Source organism: Podarcis bocagei (assembly GCF_964188305.1).
Source record: "Podarcis bocagei genome assembly, chromosome: 13".
Lineage (NCBI taxonomy): Eukaryota > Metazoa > Chordata > Lepidosauria > Squamata > Lacertidae > Podarcis > Podarcis bocagei.
Genome location: NC_138138.1, coordinates 42321645 through 42346746, shown reverse-complemented (window position 1 = coordinate 42346746; position 25102 = coordinate 42321645). Strand labels below are relative to the sequence as shown.

The following is a 25102-nucleotide window of genomic DNA, read 5'->3' as shown; positions in this document are numbered from 1 at the left end:
AAGTCATTTATGAAACAGCCCTGATTAAATGCACCCAAGGCATGTACAAAGCGATCAGGATGCTTGGTGAACTGTGACCGTCTCTATCATTATTAACTTTCAGGAGGAATTTGAAAACATCCCTGTTTACCCAGGCATTTGGTGACTGAATAATTCAATTCCAGATCCTTGGATGGGAGAATGCTTTCAACTGGTGAGGAAGGGCAGGACATCAATATATGCCATTAATAGTAATGATTCCGAGTTATATCAAAGTATACCTTCTCTCACGCATGAACAGACACACACGGGCTCAGGATGAGGAATCTCCTTTATAGACCAAGAGAATTACAATGTAAAATTGCTTATAAAACAATAGGTAAGAAAACAAAAGAAACATTAACACGTTATTGCTGAAATAAACAATAGCACACTCCCGCTGCTACTAAGGGCTTTGCTGAATGAGTGCCTTAAGGGCCTATGTTGAACATTTAAAAGCTCCCACATGGAAATCATTTCCATGCTTGACATTGTGCAAATACCACGTGAGACATGATGGCCCCACAGTATGACCCTAATGTCTTTTTCAAGGCAAACCCACAACTGGAGTAACTTACTGGGGCTGGCTGCATGTGAGAAAGTACATGCACATGGGTCTGTTACATGCAGCAGACTACATGCAGGATTTGTGCAATTGTCACGTTTGAAGCACACTGAATTAACCCAAAAAAGGTATTTCCCATTGAGCCTTGGCCAACCACAAGAGGAAGAAGGTGGGAGACCAACAACAGAGTATGCATTTCCATATGTTCCTGTAGTCCCTTTTTTATCTTTCAAAAAAACCAACAACTTTATTTTACTGTTCTTTAATGCTATCCCCAAATTTGACAGCTGAGGGGTGTAGGGATTATCACCTTGCCTAATGGTAGGCATAAGGGTTTGAGTCCTGTTCTTTTCGGCTCCTGCTCGGAGTCAATTTGGGCTGACCTTGAATTCAGAGTTCCTGATTACTGAGATCACTTGAAAGCTGCGTCTTGCAGGAATGTGAGGTGCAGATTTGGACTTGAAAAGCTAAACTGGGAGCAAGCAGGTTGTTGGTTTGCAGAAAAGAGCCGTGCTCAGAGGGCTAAAGCATGACAACAGCACAAACGGCCAATAATTTGGGGAGATTGCCCACAGCCCAGGTGGGTAGGGGGTGATGCCAGCAGCCATGATTGGTTGGCATCCTGCCCCAGGGGGGGAAGCCAGCTAGCAGAAGGGGTGGATCTGAAGCATCCATTTGTGTGATTTATGTACACATATCCATGAGCAATGCTGCCCATAAAACCCGGAGAGGCATTTGGTTTCGTTGTTCAAACAATCAGCACCCCTCAGTCCTCTTGTTACATGAAGAAGTCACAAGAAGGGCATTTTATCAAAGAGCAAAACTAGCAAGGAGTGGGACCGAAGGACTGAACACATCCAATTTGTGGGAGCCTGTCAAAATCAGCATCCTCTGGCGTTAAAACGTCCCTCCTGATTATCGGCTGCAGTGCCACAGCTATCCAGGAACTATTATATGATGGTATTAAGGAGATACAGGGCTCTTAAGGCACCATATCTCCATCTTAACAGAGTGGTTGGGAAGCGGGGTAGGAGTGGGGAGAGGAGGAAGAACAGAAAGGAGTAGCAAAGCCCAGGCAACCAAAGAGAAAGCTAACAACTTTTGGGGTAAGGTATGGAAATGTGGAAGCTCCTGTACAGACACAGCTTGCTGTTGAACAGCAAACTCTATAACGAAAAGAAAAAGTGTATATACACCACCAAACCCAAAATGTTGATTGATTCTCTACTATTCCACTAGTTTGGAACCTTTTTTGCCTCCTGATTCCTTCCAATTTTGCATCCAGATCGGGGGGGGGGCTTCCAATGCCCACCTTTCAACCTACAACACTCAATGCCCTTCTAGCAAAGGCTGGGCTCTATTCAGTCCAAGAAGCATGGGCTCAGACACATCCAGCTCCCTCTTCTCACCTCTGGAGATGAACCTGCCTTCTTCTAGAGGCAGGAATAGAAGCCAAGCTCCTCCATCTCCCTTGCCATGAGTTATTGAGAGTCAGAAGTGATGAGGTCTCTGCCCCCAGATTGTTTCAGTTCTAAGGAATTGAGCTCTACAAACATTAAGGAACAACAATGCAGGGAGTTTTTTCTAAGCATATAGAGTTCCTTTTCCCTTCCCCAAATGCAGCCCCTGCATATCTGGGATTAGGCAAAGGAGCTTTCAAGGCAGAGTGCATAACATCTACATAGCTTTGGCCTCCAGGACTTATTGCAGCAATTAATGGCCTGTCCTTCCCTTAATCTGGGCTCCACAGTATCCTGTGTGCCTAGAAAACTGTGTGAGAGATGATGCAATTTGCAATTCTGAAGAAGAGCTCAGAAACACCTCCACAATCCTCTCCTTCGGGAAAAAAAAAACGAAAACAATACAATTATACGGAAGTAAGCAAAGATCCTTATTTGGCTGTATTTGCCAGATGTTTCTTCCCAGTTGTAAAATTTGGATTTTGGGTGGGTTTGGTGGTCCATGCAGCTTGGCTTTTAAACCCACAGATGCCCTCAAGCTCTCTAACCTGGGGCAGAAAAAATTGGGAATTTGTGGCTTTCCTGATTGATTTATTTTTCCTAAATCAAGCCTTTGTTCCTTTTTCTTTGGGCTAGTGTGCTTCTGCCTCCCTTCCTCTCTCACAGTGCCAGAGATCTCTGTATGATGCATTGGGTCCACCGGGCCTTTCCAGTTCCCCTCTTGTCACCATAATCTCCCCACCCGCCTTTGCTTGAGCTTTGCGCCCCACCAGCACATTTCCTTTTAATACTGCGAATCATGGATGCACACTGTGGGGGGAGGGGGAGGGGCTGTTGAATGTAAACAAACATGGCTTCTGAGGGTATCCAAGGATGGCCGCCATGTTTATTCACCAACAACAGTCTTCTGTTTGCCCAGCGGCTGCACCAGGGGGCAGCAAGCGTAGTGAAATGGTGACAGTGCCCAGGTGGGCAAGGTGGCATAAAGGTGGGCTGGCCACCATATTTTAGCATAATATGTTAATATATATCTCCCAGCAAGTCTCCTCCCCCTCCCCTGTCAAAAGAGGTGGGGAGAGCAAAAGCAGGCCTGAGGTGTTAAGCATCTGAGGGCTGGCTGGACTCCGAATCTTGTGCCTCGCTGCGCATGCGCTTCAGTGGCGGAGCCTCGGGTGGCTGTTCTGCCTCAGGCGTTGGTACTTCAAAGGCCTCTTTCGCGGGCTTCGCGGGGCCTGCTCCGTCCTGCTGTGCCGGGAAGAGAAGGGAAAGGATCATGTCCATGCTATAGCAAGGGGGGAACACCCACTTCTGCCTCTAGCCCTGCCCAGTGGCGTAGCGTGGGGGGTGCAGGGGGGGCCAGCCGCACCGGGCGCAACATCTGGGCGGCGCTCGCTCGCACTCTCAGCTCTCTGCCCCTACCTGGCTCACTCTCTCTCACTGCAGTGCTGGCTGTGCGAATCCGATCCGAGCCGCCGGGTCGCCGGCCACTGTGGGGGGGGGGTGCCAGGCGTGCGGTGCAGAGAGAGAGCGAGGGACTATCTGGGGGAGGGACAGTGCAGCGGCCGCCCAGCGCAGCGCTGAGCGCGGGAGAGAACCACACCAGACCAGACCAGGCAGCAGCAAGAAGAAGCTGGCAGCGGCGGCAGGTTAGGGGTTAGGGGGCGCAAATTACTTGCCTTACCCCGGGTGCTGACAACCCACGCTACGCCACTGGCCCTGCCCACCACTCCCATGGGGCCCCCGGAAGACTGCCCAGGAATGAATGCGGCCCTCAATCTGAAAAAAAGTTCCCCATACCTGGCGTAAAGCGCACATGAATGTAAATGTTAGAGGAGCATGATTAGCTTTTGAGAGTTCTGCTTAAATATCCCACAGCCTTTTAAATGTGTCTGTGGGAAGCGGGGGGCGGGGGCGGTACGTGTTTTGTTGTTTTTGGTTTTATTGTTTACTTGTGTTTTGCCTTGTATTTTATTCTGTGAACTGCCCTGAGATCTTTCGATGGAGGGTGGTGTTATAAGAATTTTAAGGTCTCAAATATAGAATAAATATTCATAAATATAGAATAAATATTCATGCACACCTATCTAAATATATGAACCATGTGTCTGAAATAGTATGGGAGAGCCAAACTGACTCTCCCAATGACCTCAAATATTCCTCTGCAGGAAGGGAGGCCATTGTCTGTTTGCTTGCAAATCCTGTCTTAAGGGTGTATTTATGTATGAATAGGGTGACCTATTCAGGACCTGTGACCTGGATTCAGGAACTAAAGCATTAACCATCACAAAAGAATGGCCAGGCTGCCCAGGTAATGCTATCAGTGACCATTATCAGGTATCCTGGCAGACAAGATTTCTGCTGTAGACCGCCTCCTTCTGTGATGTATGATGTCTTGGACTATAGGGCGGGCAATTTCAAAAGTCTATATAAGGGCTTGCACACCATTGTTCAGGGTTCTCCCCCCTCCTGCATGTAATGAGTGGGGACCCTGTTGCAAAGGTTCCTTGAATAAAGATCAGGCTTTGCTTCTCAATATACCGTATTTTTCGCACTATAGGACGCACTTTTTCCCCTCCAAAAATGAAGGGGAAATGTGTGTGCGTCCTATGGTGCGAATGCAGGCTTTTGCTGAAGCCTGGAGAGCGAGAGGGGTCCGTGCGCACCGACCCCTCTCGCTCTCCAGGCTTCAGGAAGCTATCCCAAGTCTTGCAAGCCCGGCGGGATGTACCGCGGGCTCGCAAGGCTTGCGGGCAGCAGCCTGCACCCAAAAGCTGGGGACAGCGGGGAGGCGCAGAGCCGCCACCCCGCTATTCCCCGACCTGATCTGGAGGCTGGCGGGGGGAGAAGCAAGCCTGCTTCTCCCCCCCACCAGCCCCACAACCTCCAGATCAGGTCGTGGAAAAGCGGGATGGCGGCGCTCCGCTATCCCGCTTTTCCCCGACCTGATCGGGAGGCTGGCGGGGGGAGAAGCAAGCCTGCTTCTCCCCCCCCACATCCCCACAACCTCCAGATCAGGTCGGGGAAAAGCGGGATGGCGGCGCTCCGCTATCCCGCTTTCCCCCGACCTGATCGGGAGGCTGGGGGAGGGAGAAGCAAGCCTGCTTCTCCCCCCCACCAGCCCCACAACCTCCAGATCAGGTCGTGGAAAAGCGGGATGGCGGCGCTCCGCTATCCCGCTTTTCCCCGACCTGATCGGGAGGCTGGGGGAGGGAGAAGCAAGCCTGCTTCTCCCCCCCACCAGCCCCACAACCTCCAGATCAGGTCGTGGAAAAGCGGGATGGCGGCGCTCCGCTATCCCGCTTTTCCCCGACCTGATCGGGAGGCTGGCGGGGGGAGAAGCAAGCCTGCTTCTCCCCCCCCACATCCCCACAACCTCCAGATCAGGTCGGGGAAAAGCGGGATGGCGGCGCTCCGCTATCCCGCTTTCCCCCAACCTGATCGGGAGGCTGGGGGAGGGAGAAGCAAGCCTGCTTCTCCCCCCCCACCAGCCCCACAACCTCCAGATCAGGTCGTGGAAAAGCGGGATGGCGGCGCTCCGCCATCCCGCTTTTCCCCGACCTGATCGGGAGGCTGGGGGAGGGAGAAGCAAGCCTGCTTCTCCCCCCCACCAGCCCCACAACCTCCAGATCAGGTCGTGGAAAAGCGGGATGGCGGCGCTCCGCTATCCCGCTTTTCCCCGACCTGATCGGGAGGCTGGGGGAGGGAGAAGCAAGCCTGCTTCTCCCCCCCACCAGCCCCACAACCTCTAGATCAGGTCGTGGAAAAGCGGGATGGCGGCGCTCCGCTATCCCGCTTTTCCCCGACCTGATCGGGAGGCTGGGGGAGGGAGAAGCAAGCCTGCTTCTCCCCCCCACCAGCCCCACAACCTCCAGATCAGGTCGGGGGAAAGCGGGATGGCGGCGCTCCGCTATCCCGCTTTTCCCCGACCTGATCGGGAGGCTGGGGGAGGGAGAAGCAAGCCTGCTTCTCCCCCCCCACCATCCCCACAACCTCCCGGCTTCAGGAGAGCCCCACCGCCAGCCCCACAAGCTCGGGGGACAGCGGGAGAGGCGCAGCGCGCCATCCCGCTGTCTCCCGACATGGTTTGGAGGCTGGCGGAAGGCTTCCTCCTCCCCCAGCCCCGCAAGTTCCCAGAGCGATGCCAAAGCATGGCTCTGGGTCCCGTTCTGGGGGTGGGGGAAGCTCGGGCTTCCCCGCCCCAGCCCCGCGCCTGGCGGGGGGGGGGATAAATTTTTTTTGCCTTTATTTCCCCCCCCCCCAATCTAGGTGCGTCCTATGGACCGGTGCGTCCAATAGTCCGAAAAATACGGTACTCTGGTTGGCCTCTGTTTTCTCCTACTGATGGGGAATCCACTTAAGGACTCTATAGGGGCTCTGGAATACCCCATAAGGGAAAGGGAGCAGTTTTTCTTATAACAGCGGTATATAAATTTAATAAATAAAATAAAATAAATAGGGCGTTACCAAGTAACAACCCCTCTCCAAGAAACATTCTGCCTTGACCAACCCCCAAGCCTCACCCCAAAAGGCCACCACACTAAAACAGGTCTATTGTACGGCTTCAGCCACAAAGGAGAAACTCTGTGGAGCTGGTCGGCTGGTCCCACTCAGCCCTAGACGGAACATGCTGCAACAAGGTCCGTTGCCATTTTCAAGGAGATGCAAGAAGCTGACTGAGTCAGGTCACTGGGTCTATCTAGCCGAATATGGTCTACTTGGAAATGTCGCCATTGAACCTGGGAGCTTTGGCATGCAAAGCAGGGCCTCTACCAATGAGCTCCGTCCCTTCCAAGGATCAGCACCCTCACCTGGGTCTCTGACGTCTTGGAATCCGGCTCTTCTTTGGTAAGCATGGGAGGTTCATCTGTCCCCTCCAGAAGCAACACTCCGGACTCTGCCACCCAGGAGAGAAATGGAGAGATTAAACAAGTACGGAGTGTAAAACAAAAGGATTTAAAACCTCAGCGTCCTAGAATAGAATAGAATTTATTATTTATACCCCACCCATCTGGCTGGGTTTCCCCAGCCACTCTGGGCGGCTTCCAAAAAAGTATTAAAATACAGTGGTCTAAAAAAGAAAAGAAAAGAAAATACAGTGGTCTGTTAAACATTAAAAGCTTCCCTAAACAGGGCTGCCTTCAGATGTCTTCTAAAAGTCTGGTAGTTGTTCTTCTCTTTGACATCTGGTGGGAGGGCGTTCCACAGGGCGGGTGCCACTACCGAGAAGGCCCTCTGCCTGGTTCCCTGTAACTTGGCTTCTTGCAGTGAAGTAACTTGGCTTCTTGCCAGAAGGCCCTCATTGCTGGACCTGTGTCCAGGCAGAACGATGGGGGTGGAGATGCTTCTTCAGGTATACTGGGCCAAGGCCATTTAGGGCTTTAAAGGTCAGCACCAACACTTTGAATTGTGCTCGGAAACTTACTGGGAGCCAATGTAGGTCTTTCATGACCGGTGTTATGTGGTCTCGGTGGCCACCCCCAGTCACCAGTCTAGTTGCTGCATTCTGGATTAGTTGTAGTTTCCGGGTCACCTTCAAAAGTAGCCCCACGTAGAGTGCATTGGAGTAGTCCAAGCGGGAGATAACTAGAGCATGCACCACTCTGGTGAGACAGTCTGTGGGTAGGTAGGGTCTCAGCCTGCGTACCAGATGGAGCTGGTAAACAGCTGCCCTGCACACAGAACTAACCTGTGCCTCCATGGACAGCTGTGAGTCCAAAATGACTCCCAGGCTACACACCTGGTCCTTCAGGGTGACAGTTACATCTGTTGAATGGTCACTTTAAAATGTGAAGGTTCATTATTGCTTCACAAGTTGTGTATGTCTTTAAGGGCCAGGGCAAATAACGAGACCCAGTCTTACAGCTGTGAAACATAGCAGGTGCTGCTGAGTTGTGTTAATCAAGCTGTGTCAGCAATTGGGTATAGTATATAAGGAGCAGCACCTAGCTCTCTCATTACCCTGGGGGATGGGTTGGTGGTTGGGTTGTGTCTGTTGTTGTTATCTTTAGTGTAAAAGGAGTTTTTGTTTTTGTTATTAAAACCTTTGTTAAACTTTTTTTTGAGTTCCTTGTATGCATGGTCTCCCCAGCAAGCTCTCTGCAGCGCTACTAAACTGCAAATAGCCAACAACAACATCACCTACCTCCTTCCTGCCCCAGCAAAGGAGGCTGAGAGTCCTCCGCCTTGAGCTCCCCTAGTGGGGTGGGAGTTACAGTCTGGCTGCGGTCCAGGGTGGAGCTGGGGCTGGTGTCCCCGCCTTTCAGCAAGGAGGTCTCCGAAATGGAACTCTGATTGCTGTTCTCGTCTGCGGAAAGCGGAAAGCGGAGCATTAGGAATTGCCTGTGGCTGCTGTTGTTGGGCAGCTTGGTGGTTGGCGGTGAGGATCCAAACGCCTCTTTGATTTCCCCATCCACCCTTCTTGCATGAATCCACAGGGTGCCTGGTGCCATTTTTAGGCAGGGCTTTTTTCCCCAGCTGGAACTTACTCAGTTCCAGCACCTTTCAGGTGGGCACCATTGCCATTATAAGAGAAAGAGGGAGGCGCTCATGGTGAGTTCCGGCACCTCTTTTCCTAGAAAAATAGCACTGATTCTAGGCGTAATGTCAGCATTTCCATGTGCTTAAATGACAGAACTGCTCCTCCCTCCAACCACATAGGGCCACTCCAGACTGGTGTCTGGAGTCTTCTGCAACATGTCACTAGTAACAGGGGAGAGGAGAGTGAGGGGAGAGACTTCATCAGGCGAGGCCTCTGTCCACCTGCCTTGCCCCACCCTCTAGTCTCTGCTTCTCAATTTGTATTGTATTACCGGTATTTTATGTACTGTGGCTTGCCGTTGTTTTATTGATTATAGTTTAGAAATTACTTATTGTAACTGTTGAGTGGATTTCTGTTTAACTTTTATATGTTGATATTATTACTTTATACTATTCTAATGATTGTTGAATGTTACTTTTTTGATGTAGGTTGCTTGTTTTAAAATTTTGTTTTATTACTACGTTTTTGTATTGCGTTAGATTGTTATAAGATGTACATTTTTTGTTTCTTCAGCTTGTAAACCGCCTGGAGTATTGTAAGATAGAAAGACGGTATACAAATTAAAAATGATGAGGGGCGGGGATGATGAACAGTGTATGATTACCACTGTCCACCCATCATTCCACTTTGTAAATGGTTCTGCTTTGCTTCCCCAATGTTCTCACACTATTGCTTTCTGGAGAGGCACTCCTGCACTTCAGCCCAACAAAAGCGGGACAAAACCTGGAACATTTGTGGCAGAAAAAGGGAAAGGATTTCAGCAGGAAGTTATGGGACCTACACCGATAGCAAACAAAGCAGTATGACCACCCCAAAACCTTTGCAGGTGCAAAGAATATCGAAAGAGGAATTGTGAATAGCCACCCCAATACCATCATCAGCTCAATTCAGGGAGGTTCGGCTGGTGCCTTCATTATACAGTGGTACCTCGGGTTACAAACTTAATTCGTTCTGGAGGTCCGTTCTTAACCTGAGATACCACTTTAGCTAATGGGGCCTCCCACTGCTGCCGCATGATTTCTGTTCTCATCCTGAGGTAAAGTTCTTAACCCGAGGTACTATTTCTGAGTTAGCAGAGTCTGTAACCCGAAGTGTTTGTAACCCGAGGTGTTTGTAACCCGAGGTGTTTGTAACCCGAGGTACCACTGTACATCTTTATGCACCAGAGGAAAACTTTCTTCTTCAACCTTTGGCTGGTTAACAATCTCTGTCCTTTTAAATGTGGGAGGAGGAGTTATTGGTTTGTTCTTGTTATGTGCTTTGTGGTTTTATTCTGCGTTTTTATACTGTGAATCACCCTGAGATGATCTGATGAAGGGAGGTATACAAATTTAATGAATAAAAGTAATACTTTTTTTAAAAAAAAATGAACACATGATAAAAAGCATGACAGGAAGGAAGTCCTTCCACCTACAGAACATCAGTAATTTGTCACACACGAGATGTAAGGAGAGGCCCACTAAGCAATAAAGGGAAGCGTCTTCCCGAATTAAGGAGAAGATATGAAATATTTCCCTTTAACTTTGCAGAGCCCTATTCAGATGCCACCGCTCGGGCTGGCAGAGCGGCGCCTCTGGAAAGAGACCACAGAAGAAGGGGAGGCGAGCCACAGGTGTTGGGGGTAGGAACCTAGACTCCACCTCTGCTGCAAGCCCCCCGTTGCTTCTAAAACTGGGTACGTCCCCCTCTTTCAAAATGCTTCATTCTAAACAGCCAAGAGCAGGGGTCACCAACCTTTATAGACCAGGGGGGCACATTTTGAATTTTTGAGAGAGCGCCGGGGGAATTTTTGAGAGAGCACCAGTCACAAAACGGCTGACATAGACAACACTGAAGTAAACATTGCCCTGGATATCCTTAATTTCCAGAAGCATCAAAGAGAATCTCTTCCCAAAGTCAAATTTCAGATCACCTTTGGGGAAAACCTTTGGAGAACCAGTGTGGTGGAAGTGGCCTGGGCAGCCATGTGGCCTTGTAAGTATCCTTTCTCCGGGGCCTGACAAGTGTTTGCCCCTCCCCTCCCCCCCCCTTCCACAATGTACCATTGAGGTCCAGCATGAGTAGGGCTGGGTTCCTCCGAGGGCTGGGCATGCGGGCTCTTCGCTCTTTGGTCCGCTGCTGCTCGCTGTTGCCTGCCAGCCGCCTTTTCTCCTGTCGAGGAAGGAAAGGGAAGCCTTGAAGAGGATAGGAAACGGAGCTTGAGAGAAATCGACGTTTTAGCATGGCAGGGCCTCTTCTCTGGAAGTCCCTGCCTATTGATATTAATCAGGCGCTGTGGCGTCTCAGGAAAAGCCACAGAGGCCTGTTCTTGTCCTGTTTTTTTGGTTAGCCTAACTGATGCCATTTTGCTTCTGTAAAAAAACTGCCTGCTTTAGAACAGGCATAGGCCCTCCAGATGTTTTGGGACTACAATTCCCATCATCCCTGACCACTAGTCCTGTTAGCTAGGGATCATGGGAGTTGTAGTCCCCAAAACATCAGGAGGGCCAAGTTTGCCTATGCCTGCTTTAGAATTTAGGAGGGTGAGCCACAAATATGTGAAGACCAGATAAGGTTGCTAGGCAATTTTCAGGAAAACCTCCCTCTGCCAGGCAACTCTCCCCTTCAAGGTCTCCAGGCAGGGTGTCCTGTTTCGATCAGCGCAAGGAACCTCGAAAGGGGGAAAGGGAGGGGGGATGCCTGTAAAAAGTGTGAACAAAGTCTATTTGGGGCGGCTTCACCATCACACTGCTGAGTGTGCCTTGCCTGCTCTGTTTTACTCAGCTGAATACAGTGGTACCTTGCAAGATGAATGCCTCGCAAGACGAAAAACGCGCAAGACGAAAGAGTTTTCCGTTTTTTGAGTCGTTCCGCAAGACGAATTTCCCTATGGGCTTGCTTCGCAAGACGAAATGTCTTGCGAGTTCTTGCGAGTTTGTTTTCTTTTTCTTAAAGCCGCTAAGCCGTTAATAGCCACTAAGCCGTTAATAGCCGTGCTTCGCAAGATGAAAAAACCGCAAGACGAAGAGACTCACGGAACGGATTGATTTCGTCTTGCGAGGCACCACTGTAAAGGAGTGTTTATGGGAATCTCCTCTTTCTATGGCATTTATTGGCTTTTCAGTGACCAAGGCAGCCTGGGCCCGATTAACGGACCCCAACAGCGCCTTCGCTGTACTGTTTTCAACACCAGCTAAACACTTCTTTGCTTAGGAAAGCCTACCCACTAGACATGTGATTTCATTCCCAAAAATAGAAAGAAGTCCCAGCAAAGGAAGAATGATACAAAAACTTATGGAATATGCAGAAATGGTGAAACCGGAAGAATAAGAAATCAAGATAACAAACTTCTTAATAAAAGAATGGAAATGGTTTATTTAATACTTACAGATAAGTTGTAAACAGATAGGAACATTGGCAGGATTACTGTAATAACCTGCAGTTTCGTAAGAGCATATATTTAAAGAAGATGAACAAATGAGCAAATTTAGTTAATTAGGATATGCAGAAGACATTAAAAATAAATTTAAGGAACCGCAGAAAGGGTGGGGGGAGGAAGTCAAGTTTGGAAATGTCAAAATGATTGTAAAATCAGTGAAAAGTATAAAAAAAGTTGAAATACATTTTTTTTAAAAAAAGACATGTAATTTCATTATGTACTGTTGATTTTATCTATCTTTAGACCCCTTTTATTATGTCTACTGCTTTTATTACAGTTTTTAATGAAAATTTTATACTTTCCTATGTAAACGTCTTTTTAAAAAATTAAGTGTTATATAAACTGAGCTAAATAAATATAGAGATGGAACTCTTCCCCTTACCTCATCTCGGGGGTCCACAATAGGCACCCACTTGTAGATCCGAAGAGATGTGTCCCCAACTGTCACCCACCGCTTTTCCCTAGGAAGCAGAGAACAGCAAATGGTGTGAGTGTTATTAATTAATTAATTAATATTGTTAATTATGCAAGTTGCAGCTTCCCATGTGAACCCCACAACCTATTTTACCTCAGGAAAATTCCCAGCAGCACCCACTCATTACAACCTCCTGGTGTGCAGTCATTTACAGAGAACCAATTGACGGGAAGGGGGACCTAAATATTATATTACACATGCATTTATATAAGGAAACATTTACCGTATTTTTCGCTCTATAACACGCACCCGGCCATAACACGCACGTAGTTTTTAGAGGAGGAAAACAAGAAAAAAAATATTCTAAACGAAACAGTGGATGTATGATTTTTGTGGTTCATGCTGTGGCCACAGACATGTGATCTGACAGTGAGTTTGGAGTAGCCCAATGCAAAAATCCTGAGGATCCATGTGGATCCATGCTTTGTAACCACGTTTTTGCACCACTGCGGCCCCAGGCAACAGTGGGTGCATGATTTTTTTGGTGCAAGATGTAGCCATGGACATGCTATGTGATCTGATGGTGAATTTGGGTTGACCCAGTGCAAAAATCCTGAGGATCCATGTGGATCCGTGCTTTGTAACCACGTTTTAAGTGGGGAGGGAAGGAAAAGCACTCAAGGGACAAGGAGCACGTGTGGGGTGGGTGGAGAAGGATACTGTTAATAATGAAGAAGAGGGTTATAAGGGGAGAAGGCTCCTCTCCTCTCCCGCTTTGCTCCTTTAAAGCAAGCAGGCTCTGCTTTTCTCCCTCCTCCCCGCTCATCCCCAGCTTAGCGAACTGAAAAACTTTGCTGCTATGTAGCGAGCTGAGTGGGGAAGAGAGAGGGACAGAGAGCCTGCTTGCTTTAAAGGAACCAACCGGACAGGAGGCGCTTACACTCGTGTAAACGGCTCCTCTCCTCTCCCGCTTTGCTCCTTTAAAGCAAGCAGGGTCTCTGTCCCTCTCTCCTCCCCACTCAGCAGCTCTTCTCCCTCTTTGCTGTTTCAAAGCGAGCCACGGAGGAGGGAAGGAAGGGGAACCATGGATCCTCTGCTCACGACTGCAGCAGATCCCCCGCCATCCGTAGGCATTCCCTCCATAACACGCACAGACATTTCCCCTTACTTTTTAGGAGGAAAAAAGTGAGTGTTATGGTGCAAAAAATACGGTAATATCCTGCCATTCCACTAAAGAACCTTCGGTGGCTCATAATGGCAAATATATAAAAGCAACAACAAAAATTTAAAAACCTTAAAAACAGCCATAAAAGAAAAAAATGAGTCAGATGGAAACTGGACCACCACCAGCAGCTAAAGTGGGCCAAATGTTTTCATAAAGAAAGACATTTTAGTTGCTCATCAAAAGACAAGCAGCAAGGTGGATGCAGCCTTCCTTGGGAAGAATATTATACAGCCCTCGGAGCCACCACCGAGAAGGCCCCGTCACGCAATCCTGAGCTGGCGTAATGTATCAGCTAACAGGCAGAACTGTGAATCAGGAAGCCTTCAGTTCCAATTCCATCTCTGCTATGACCTCGCTATGTAGCCTTAGGCCAAGGATAGCCAAGGTGGTGTATACCAGGTGTTATGGACTACAACTCCCATCAGCCCCGGCCAGTAAGGCCAATAGTCACAGATGAAGGGACTGTAGGCCAGCAACATCTGGAGGGCATCAGGCTGGCTTACTCTGCCTCATCCCACCTAACGTTGGGGCTGTGAGGAAGAAATAATGGAAAGGAAGCAGTGCTTTTCAAAAGCCCTCTCTGGAAAGGAAACAAATGTGGTAATTTCTTGGCTGCCAAATCTAGGATCATCCCACACCACCAATACCAGTGGATGGAATAATAATAATAATAATAATAATAATAATAATAATAATAATAATAATAATAATATATTTGTACCCCGTCCATCTGGCTGGGTTTCCCCAGCCACTCTGGGCGGCTTCCAACAAAGATTAAAAATACCTTAAAAATACAGTGGTACCTCAGGTTACATACGCTTCAGGTTACAGACTCCGCTAACCCAGAAATAGTGCTTCAGGTTAAGAACTTTGCTTCAGGATGAGAACAGAAATCGTGCTCCGGCAGCACAACAGCAGCAGGAGGCCCCATTAGCTAAAGTGGTGCCTCAGGTTAAGAACAGTTTCAGGTTAAGAACGGACATCCAGACTGAATTAAGTACTTAACCCGAGGTACCACTGTACATAAAAACTTCCCTAAACAGGGCTGCCTTCAGATGTCTTCTAAAAGTCAGATAGTTATTTATTTCCTTGACATCTGATGGTAGGACTTTCCACAGGGTGGGCGCCACTACCGAGAAGGCCCTCTGCCTGGTTCCCTGTAACTTGGCTTCTCACAGTGAGGAAAGTGCCTAAAAAAAATGCAAAACTCGACAATCCCCATTCCAAAATGCATTTGGCAAACATTCGCAAAACTGCATGAAACGGATCGTGTGCTTCCCAGTGTGAAACTTTGGTTTGGAATGCACAGGCAGTTACAGCAGATCAGATCATTGGTGCAACTAGTCCAATAGGGCCTACACAGACTGGCAGCAGCTCACACAGGTTTCAGACAAGGGACATTCCCAGCCTCAGGTAGGAACACCAAGGTTTGAAACTGGGGCCTTCTGCTCTAGCACTGAGCTTCAGCCCCTCCCTGCAGCCCAAAACACAGCTGCCAAGCCTTCCGAACCAGACAGGTGTTGTGCCACATGCACCCCAAAGCCCAAATCGACCCCTCACCACCTGCACCATGGCAACCAGCTCACAACCCTTCTAAAAACGGATGCATCCAGAGATGCCAGGTCCCTCCAAAAGTTCCTCCGGCCCCTACGCCCACCGGCCTCACCATCTGCGGACATGCTCGATGGCTGCCATCACTTTCTTGATGTCATCTTTTGCCCGACTGCGTGTCTCAGCTCGAACCGCCCGTCCAGACATCACCGGGGAGCAACTTTGGAGAGTTGAGCAGAGTGTGGAGGCAGATGCAGAGGAGAAACAGAGAGCGTTACGGCTGGGATTGCTTTGTTTTGCTTATGTTCTTCTGCTCTCCTTATCCCATCTCTTTCTTCCTTTCTCTTTCTTTTTTCCTTCCTTTCTTTCCCTCTTCCTCTGCCCCTCTCTGCCTCCTTTTGCTGACTATCCGAGCACAGAACTAGAAATATTCCCTGTGCATCACTCTGCCATCCGGATATCCAGCCATAGCCTGCCTCTCCATCAGTCAGTCTTCCTCCTCTGTCAGTTTGCGTCAATATTTTGCTGTTTCTCTCCTCTTTCGGTTTCTTGGTTTTTGGTTTTAATCTGAGCCCTCATCAATTCTCCCTTTCGGCTTAGTCCACCGTTAATCTCTACTTCCTCCTCTTTGTCTTCTTTTTCCTGTCCTCCGTTTGGGGGGGGGGGGAAGAAAAAAGAAAACGGAAAAAAGGCGGCTCACCATCGGAAGAAAATAATATAAGTTCTTTGGGTTGTTTTTCTTTTTTCACAGAGATTTGCAGCACAGGGAGCGCCCTCTGGTGACTAGGAGAGCTGGAGAAGACGAAGAAATTGACAGTCTGAAATAGAGGATTTCATCCTTTTTGATAAATGCAGAGAGGCAGATGATGGAGCAGCCTGCAGGTGGAAGGACAGATTAAGAATAGGCAAAAACAGAGCAAGCGATTAATTGTGCACACTTCTCCTTTGAGCTCAGAAGGGATGCTCGGTTGATAATTTATATCAGAGCTGCAAGTTTTAAACATCAGGTGGGGCCGCAGGAAGGTAACACCTTTTACTAGGACCAGCTAAAATGCAACAAGACAAGCTTTCAAGGGCTGTATACAAACTCCAATTTATTCTACATCCATTTAGCACTTGTGAAGCAGCATACACAATGTGCACACAACCACCTTCTCCAGCATTATTCTTTTTCAAGCTAGATGTGAAGCAAAATGAACAGGGGATACGGAAAGAGAGAAAAGGTGGAGTGCAGAAAAAGGTTTCAGACAGGCTGAAATTCAGTCCTGTGTGTTACTTAGAAGTACATCTTGTTAAACTAAATGAGGTTGAGCGTGTGTAGCGCTGCACATTTACTTTGGAGTAAGTCCTACTGAATTTAATGAGACTTACTTCTGAGTAGGCACGCTTAGGATTGTACTGCTAGCTTCCACTCCTGGGCACATTTTTTCAGTGGTACGCCCCCTGAATTCATTGTCACTTATTACTGAATAGATGTGCATACAGATCACACAGGCAGTTAGATTGCTAAATGCAGAACAGATATTGCATCTTCAAGGGGAGCTGCACCTGTTGCATGCCTGCCTGGTGCATGCCTATTAGAACTACAGAGCCTGTGCCGGAAATCGTGTGGCGACCCAAAACCTATGACAGAAGGGTGGGCTGGCAGCAGTCATTCAGCCGTGAGAGGAATCTAACACTCTGCACATACTCAGGAGATCTTCCTCCTCGGTGGGGAGAGCAGGGAGGGAAGAAAGTGGCAAGCAACTGTCAAAAAAAGCAGCTGTTTTCACAATATACCGTATTTTTTGCACCATAACACTCACTTTTTTCCTCCTAAAAAGTAAGGGGAAATGTCTGTGCGTGTTATGGAGGGAATGCCTACGGGTGGCATGCCTACAGATTTTCCTCCTCTAAAAACTACATGCGTGTTATGGTCGAGTGCGTGTTATAGAGCGAAAAATACGGTATTTCTTTTACAACTTTTTACAATTAGTTTGTGTTTTTCTCCGCTGTCTGTTTTCTTTTCCCATGCCATCCCCCCCACGCTTTTCAAAGCCTATGAGACAGAACCAGTTAATCTCCGAAAGCTGCTTTCTGGGGATTGGACTTGAGAAGCTCAGCCATGTTCCCACACGGCGCTCAGATCCTTGCGGTGAGTCAGAGGCGTTTTTTGGGGTCGCCATTACCTCAGCCCGGTCTTTGCAAGGCCAAGGGGGGGGGAGGTCCACGTGCTTCGGGGCCCAGTGGTACACTTAGATAATTTTAGGCTGAGGAGGATTTAATGCTCTTAAAGAGGCCCCCTCTTTCAATAGGACCTGCATTCTTTCACTAAGTCCCCCCCCCCATGTCTACACTGTGCATTTAAAGCGGCGCCATACCACTTTAGACCCTCGTGGCTTCGCTCAAAGAAATCCATCGTTTGTCCAGGGTGCTTAGAGTTGTGAACTTCCCCCCCTCCACATGGCTACAGTTCCCAGAGTTCCCTGGGTTTGGATTTCATGGCAGCTGTTTTTATTTTATTTGCGGAGGTTTCATTTTTAAAATATTCTGTGCCCCTTTGAGCAATTGGAAAATAGAGAGAGAGCTTTTTCTAAAAAAAATGTTTAGGGGTACTCTCATTTTCCTACTCATATTGAAATACTGCCTCACAAGGAGGCCAGACTTAGATTCACAAAATGTTTAGGGGTATGCGTACCCCCAGAAAAAGCACTGTATAGATTTCTATAAGAGCCCTGCAGGCAAGCTTGGCCCAAGCCACTCTTTGCTGCCTAAGATGACAGACAAGATGTACAAAGGCCAACCGCACCGGCAACCAGCTCTCACTTTGGAATCAATGGGACAGGGTCATCTGAAGGCAGCAGGCTAGGTTGGGGGTGGGTTATAGGGCAGGCAGTGGTGGTTGGGCCTGTGGGGCAGAAAGCCGGGAGGCCAACAGTAGGTGGAGCTAGAGCCAATGAGAGGTGGAGTCAACTAATTGCAGTTTCCTCCCTCTCTTCCTCCACATTGAGTTGTGCAAGAGCAACACTGAGACTAAGGAGGTGGAAGCTGACAGGCTGTGTCACCCTTTCAACTGATTGTAAGTTTTTTAAAAAAACACACACACACACAAAATAGGTAGGTCAGTGGGGGCTGCCTGAGGGCAGACTCAGGAGCGGAGGAAGGGGGTGCGGTGGGTGAGGACAGCCCCAGGTGTCACCACTGAGGGGGGTGACAAAATGGCGTGCGACACTCACTGTGGAGCCTGTAATGCGCCCGAGCCACGCATCTCAGCTGGGAGTGACACGGTGGCTTGGGCACCCACAGGCTCCGCGCTGCCCCAAATGGTCTGCCCACCACCTCCCCCTCAGCTGTAGGGCGGCTGAGTGGGAGGAGGCAGCCAGACTCCTCGGCGGCCCCGCGGAGCGTCCTGCCCTGGCTCACCCTGCCCCACGGGCGGCTGGCCCCGCCTCTGGGCACAGGGCACGTGTGCTGCCCCAGGCACCCAATCAGCTTGCTCCGCCTCTGGGCAGACTAAGGTTTTTAGGGCAGTCTCTTATTTGTAGGGTAACTAGCATCATATAACCAGCATTCTTGAGTCTAATTAATGCATGAAGGGGTTAATGCCATAGAGTAAGCTGTCCTGCCAGGCTTATCAGCTATGCCACTTCCCCTCACCTCGGGAAGTCTACATATGAGGGGCAGCCTCCATACCACACCTGGAATACTGTGTCCAATTCCGGACACCACCATTTAAGAGGGATGTTGACAAGCTGGAACGTGTGCAGAGGAGGGCGACCAAGATGATCGAGGGTCTGGAAACCATGCCTTATGAAGAACTGTTGAAAGGAGCTCGGTATGTTTTGTCTGGAAAAGAAGTGACAGAGGAGATCTGATAGATGTCTTCAAATATCTAGACAGCTATCACATGGAAGATGGAACAAGTTTGTTTTCTCCTGCTCCGGAGGGAAGGACTCAAACCAATGGCTTCAAGTTACAAGAAAGGAAGAACTTTCTGACAGTAAGAGCTGTTCGAGAGTCGAACAGACTCATTTGAGAGGTTGTGGATGCTCCTTCCTTGGAGGTTTTTGAACATCTGTCATGTACGATCTAGTTGAGATTCCTGCATTGCTGGGGCTGGACTACATGACCCTTGGGTCTCTTCCAACTCTACAATATTATGATTCTATGATTTACTTAATATTAAGGGTGTGTCCTGCAAACCTTCAGCACACAAGCACTCTCAGGGCAGCTTAACCTCTTGTTATCCTCTTAGGATAAAAACCAATATAAATCAAACAATGAAAACCAGTGAAACAGCAAGAAACAACAGATAAATCATACTGAATACATATATATAAAAATAAGGAACAGCTAGTAAAAACTATGACTGGCTTAGAAGCCCTAAAAAGTTCTAAATCCGATTGATGGGTTGCACTTTCGTACCGCCCACCAACCTGGGCAGTTCACGAAGTTATTTGTAAAAAAAACAACCACAATCCAGGAATTTTAAAAAAGCCCCAAAAAGCTGTAAACCTTGGAAGAATTGAGCTGTGATCCTATGGGGCTTACTTCTGTGCAGTCATGTATAGGATTTGCTTTGTAAAAATCTGCCGAAATCCTCCCTGGGGACAGGAGGGGTGTCACTACCAACAAGGCCTCCTCTTCACCACCATGGAGGTGGTTGTGAAAAGGTACGCTACCCTCAAGCTCTTGGGAAGAAGAGGGAGATGGTTTTTAAAAGTGCAATCAACGAGAATACAGTGGTACCTCAGGTTACATACGCTTCAGGTTACATACGCTTCAGCTTACAGACTCCGCTAACCCAGAAATAGTACCTCGGGTTAAGTACTTTGCTTCAGGATGAAAACAGAAATTGTGCTCCGGCGGCACGGCAGCAGCAGGAGGCCCCATTAGCTAAAGTGGTGCTTCAGGTTAAGAACAGTTTCAGGTTAAGTACGGACCTCCAGAACGAATTAAGCACTTAACCTGAGGTACCACTGTAAATGCACATTCTGTGCAAAGGGACTGTGGGAGGGAACATGAGGATCGTGTTTCTGCACCTTTCCCACTGCGACCTCCTTGTCCCCTTGAGTTCAGAAAACATTGCCATTTTCTTGGGAAAACGACAGGGGAAACCCCAGCCAGCCAGCCAGCCTGCTTCCTTAAGGAAAGTAACCAGCAAAATTCCTTGGGTAGCCCAACAAGATGGATTATCCTTCGCAACTTGACCACATAATGTTGCAACCCAGCATTATTCTTGGCCTCCCAGAGCCGAAGACAAGGCTCAGTTGCCCTCGCTCTGCAGCTAGGCTTCTCTACTCCCCAAATCCATCCGTGTCATGGATGGGGGGAGGCCCAAGGGACAAAAGAAACCCCTCAAGCTTCTCTGTCTGTCCCGCAGATCTCTCCCGAGGCCACATCCTCCTCTGTGGCCTGGATTCGAATCCCATGTGTTTTTGCCTAGCTGGAATGTGTCCTTTCATTCAGATGATGATGCCTCCTGCTCACCTGGGCAGAAAGGAGTGTGTGTGTAGAAACTGGCCTGCCCATACAAAGGGAACACTTGCACCCAGTGCTGTGGATGTGGCCCTCAGGAGGTTTTCCCAGAGGGGATTGAGGCCCTCAGAGTGGAAAAGGTTGCTCTCCCTGCCCTGATCTATAACATGATGCTGGGGAAATTGCCCCGTCAATTTTCAAATAGTAACAAATTTCCTGAGAACTGTAGTTTGTTCAGGGAATTGCTGGAAACTGAAGTTCTGTGAAGAAGGGTCTCCTACCAAATAGCTCTGCGTAGCTCAGTTGGCACAGCATGAGATTCTTAATCTCATGGTTGTGGGTTCGAGCCCCGCAATGGACAAAAGATTCCTGCACTGCAGGGGATTGGACTAGAGGAACTTCACGGTTCTTTCCAACTCTCAGCACCCTTAAGAAACTATAGATCCCAAGGTTCATTGGTGGATGGGGGGGGGTTCTAGCGAGACAAACAAGAAAGACTAGCAAGCACAAGTGAATGGAAGTCTTCGAACATAAATAAAGTCACTCTGCACCTGTTGAACAAGGACAGAATAGTCAACTCCTTAAGCATGTATAGCACACTCCATTTGAAAAGAAAAATCTTTGTGGTGAAGTGTTCTGTGTAACCCAAAAGCTTACATTTGCCAACACCACATATGCATCTTAAACAAATTATGTTCATTTGTTCCTGCAAAAACCTGCACCTATCCATTCTTGCTCCTTATCCTGCCCCCTGAAAGGATGTGGGTCGTAGGGTCTGGATGGGCATCGTACTTCATTCCTTACATCATATGTGTGGTAACTGTGTCCATGTGTCCAACACCCCAACATGAGATTTTCAGAATGGTGACTGTGAGAATCGGCTTAAAAGGAAAAGGAAAAAAAGAAAACATTCCTTTCTAAACAGATCTTCCGGTATTATTTTACGATAAGCCATCTAGGCTTTTGGGTCGTTCCCCCCCCCCCCCCCGCCCTTGACCTGACTTACCGTAAAAGTAAAATCCGTATTGATTTTAATTTTATAATCTTTTACTATTTTATGACTGTGTGCATTATCATTAACCACCTTGATGTACGTGTCTAGGTTTATAAACTTTTTTTATCGTTGTGTGTATTGTGAGTGTCAGTATGGGTGCAAATTTCCTGGTGACACAGAGCTCTCGCTCAAACAACTGACAGTTTTGATGAAACCATGCAAGAATGATCATGCTGTGATACGCCAAGGAATCCTGCTGGTCTGGCATTTTCTTCTTGACAGTGGTCAGCCTAGGTGCCTCAGGGAAACTAATGTGCAGGGCCAGAGTGGATCAGCCATGAGGTGAAGGATGAAATGATCATTTTGGGGAAGATTATCTGCTGTAAAGATGTATATGCCACCTAAGATGTTGTTTTTATTTCAAACAAACCCAGTGATCAGTGGGGTGGGACACTTTAAGGATTGGCAAAAAGCATTATCAAGATTTATCTGGCGGGGGGAAACCAATAATTACCGGTAATATAAACTTCTCACAGTTGTAAAAGAAAGAGGTGGATTCTCCCTACCAGACTTGAAATTATATTATGAGGCTGAGGGATTGGATATTGTTGGAGAATACAGACTTACTAGATTTAGAAGGACATGATAATAAATATGGATGGCACACATATTTATGGTATGACAAAGTCAAAGTTCATAGAGGGTTCCTGAAGCACACAATAAGAAAATCAATTTATGAGGTATGGAATAGATATAAAAACTTATTAGAATGGTGTGGATCAGCCATTTAAGAGCATTTAAGACCAGGCCAATGACACCCTCTTCTTACAGTAGGCACACAGGACATTGGAAACAGAACATTGTCAGTGGGCTACAATCCACTTTCTCACCACAATGCCTAATTGTTTACACCTCAACCTTTCTTTTTTTTATAGATGTTTATTAAGAATTTTCCATTTAAAAGAAAAGAAAAGAAAAGAAAAAACAAAAAAAGAAAACATATACAGTTTAGAACCCTTCTTTTTCTATAACATATTTCTCTGACTTCCCCACACCTCCCCTTCTTATATTCCAATTCAAATTGTTAATTCAACAAGTTCTTATCCCCAATTTTTAACCTTTTTATATTTAGTTCAATTTAAAAGACCATTTTTACAACATCAAAATTTATGCATTAATGTTCATTCTTAAATCTTAAATCCTTTTTCTAAAGTCGACCCTAATTCCCTTACACCTCAACTTTTCCTCTAACCTAATAAGTCCCAAATGTTTTAACCTTTCGTCAAAGAGGAGTGGCCCATCCCCTTAATTACAGACTCTCCAAGTGACCCGATTGTCCAGGGACAGTCCTGACTCGAGGGTAGATAGGATAATTTTTTCAGCCCTACTTCTATTCCCCATTTCCAGGGTTTCTCTTCACAAGGGGGAAAACATCCTTTGCGGTAACATTTGATTAGCAAATACAGTGGTACCTTGGTTCTCAAACTTAATCTATTCTGGAAGTCCGTTCCAAAACCAAAGCGTTCTGAAACCAATGCACGCTTTCCCATAGAAAGTAATGTAAAACTAATTAATCCGTTCCAGACTTTTTAAAAAAACCCCTAAAACAGCAATTGAACATGAATTTTACTAACGAGACCATTGATCCATAAAATGAAAGCAATAATCAATGTACTGTACTATAAAATAAATAAGACAGTATTGTAGATGATAAAAATTTAAAAAATAATAATAATTCTTACCTGCACTGATGATAGTCATTGCTTGGATGGGTGGCTTTTATCCATTTCCACTATCACACAATCAATCAATCAGTAGCTGAACTGGGTTCCAGACAGTCACAAAAACAAATTAATCAAAAATGCCTAAAAACAAACACAAATTAAACATCAAAAACAAGAGCGCCAAACTTAATCTGTTCCGGAAGTCCATTTGACATCCAAAATGTTCAAAAACCAAGGTACAGCTTCTAATTGGTACAGATGCCTCAGATCAGAAACGATAGCCAACAGCCACATAGGATGTTCGGCTTCCAAAAAATGTTCAAAAACTGGAACACTTGCTTCCGGGTTTTCGGAGTTTGAGAACCAAAGCGTTTGAAAACCAAGGCATTTGAGAACCAAGGTACCACTGTAAAACGTTGAACTTGCTTTTCTTTTCTTTTTTGGTTTGGTTGTTTATCCTGGTATTCTTGCATCCCCCCCACTTTTTTTTGGCAAATAAAAAATCCCCTGCTGTACAGTCTCTGTCCTGATCAGCTTTGGCACGCACAGCAAGGCTGTTGTTGGAAGTTTGCTATCCGGTTCCACCACTACCGCCAAACCGGGCTGTAACAGTGTGTCTGAGCTTTCTTATTAAATTACACAGCATTCTTCTTAATTGGGGCAGGACTGACCTTTCGGGAACTGGTGAGTGAAGCGTGTAGAGGTTTGGCCTAAGTACTTTTTGTAGTCCTTCCAATGCATACTGCTCCCAAACCAGTTTTGATAATGAATAATTATTTTAACTAATCATTTACATTTTAACTAATTCATAGATCAAGCAATTACAGTCGCATATCCAGATGCTCTTTGGAGATACCGAAGGAGAAAATATGCAGTGATCAAAAGCTGTCCATTTCAACTGTACTTGGAAGTCAGTTCCCTGGAACATAGTGGGTCTCCCTTTTAAGTAAATAGGCTCAGGCTGCACAGCTTAAGACAATTCATTGAAACCGCTAAAGGTTTCAGCCACATTTGAGTTTATTTTTCTGTTATGTTTTCCAAAAAATAAAAATAAAAATTTAAAATAAATCTATTTTTATTATTGGATCAGCTTCGACCGGTGTCAGAAGAAGCACTCTGGATACTCGGGGATGGGATGGCTCAGAAGAAGAAATTGCATAGGTCCCAAATTTTTTTCTGCCAATTTAAAACAAGGTGGTTTTTTTTTTAAAAAAACCCCACTTAATTCTGACACCCCAATATTATAATAACTATGTAAACTGGGCCCACACTTTAAAATCCCTGGGGTGGGGGGCTGAATTCCACCCCTGTATGGTTCTTTCCTAAATAAAACGAAGCCATGCTTTCAGTTCCTCCGAACTCTTCATAATTCATCTTTTCCTATGTTGCTGTCTTTTTTCTCTCTCTTTACTGACCTGCTGTTTTGTAATCATTTAATGCACCGGATTTTTAACTTGGCTGCTTTTCATGTTTGGATTGGCTCTGGAAAATCCTTGAAGACAGAAATATTTGGATGGAGTTGAATTAAATCATAGGGTCTGCAGCTTCCTCTCTCTGATCTTCCCACCCTAGCCCAAAAATCAAAAAATGTAACCGCGGCCAAAAAGTGTAACCGCGGCCCCTTTAAGTCTAACGAGCTGACTTTTGGCCCGGGGGCAAGTGCACGGCCATTCATCGGTACCCCCAGGAGAAGGGGGCGGAGAGAGGCATGCGGCCCGCGGGCCGTGCCCTCTAGCC

At 47.1% G+C, this 25102-nt stretch overlaps 1 protein-coding gene across 2 annotated transcripts; it reads right to left on the bottom strand.

The window, feature by feature from the left end:
* Positions 1–292: 292 nt before the first annotated feature.
* BCL7C (BAF chromatin remodeling complex subunit BCL7C) lies at positions 293–24939 on the bottom strand. Of its 2 annotated transcripts, XM_081165954.1 has the most exons (8): positions 24781–24939; positions 23384–23506; positions 15306–16066; positions 12382–12460; positions 10624–10732; positions 8186–8347; positions 6852–6937; positions 293–3285 (listed from the first exon to the last, which is right to left on the bottom strand). In XM_081165954.1, exons 3-8 carry the CDS (start codon positions 15395–15397, stop codon positions 3142–3144), a joined length of 672 nt encoding a protein of 223 aa, XP_081022080.1. In that variant the 5' UTR covers positions 15398–16066; positions 23384–23506; positions 24781–24939; the 3' UTR covers positions 293–3141. The 2 variants fall into 2 exon arrangements, with proteins under 2 accessions (XP_081022080.1, XP_081022079.1); XM_081165953.1 differs by lacking the exon at positions 24781–24939 and having other exon boundaries at positions 23384–23548.
* Positions 24940–25102: the final 163 nt, after the last annotated feature.

Excerpts from the sequence above, each read along its gene's own strand:
- BCL7C (XM_081165954.1), bottom strand. The coding sequence starts at position 15,397 with ATGTCTGGACGGGCGGTTCGAGCTGAGACACGCAGTCGGGCAAAAGAT. Across the intron at positions 6,938-8,185 it reads TTTGCTGGGGCAGGAAGGAG|AGTCCGGAGTGTTGCTTCTG; the intron begins GTAGGTGATGTT and ends CCTGGGTGGCAG. Across the intron at positions 3,286-6,851 it reads CCAAGACGTCAGAGACCCAG|GACGGAGCAGGCCCCGCGAA; the intron begins GTGAGGGTGCTG and ends CCGGCACAGCAG.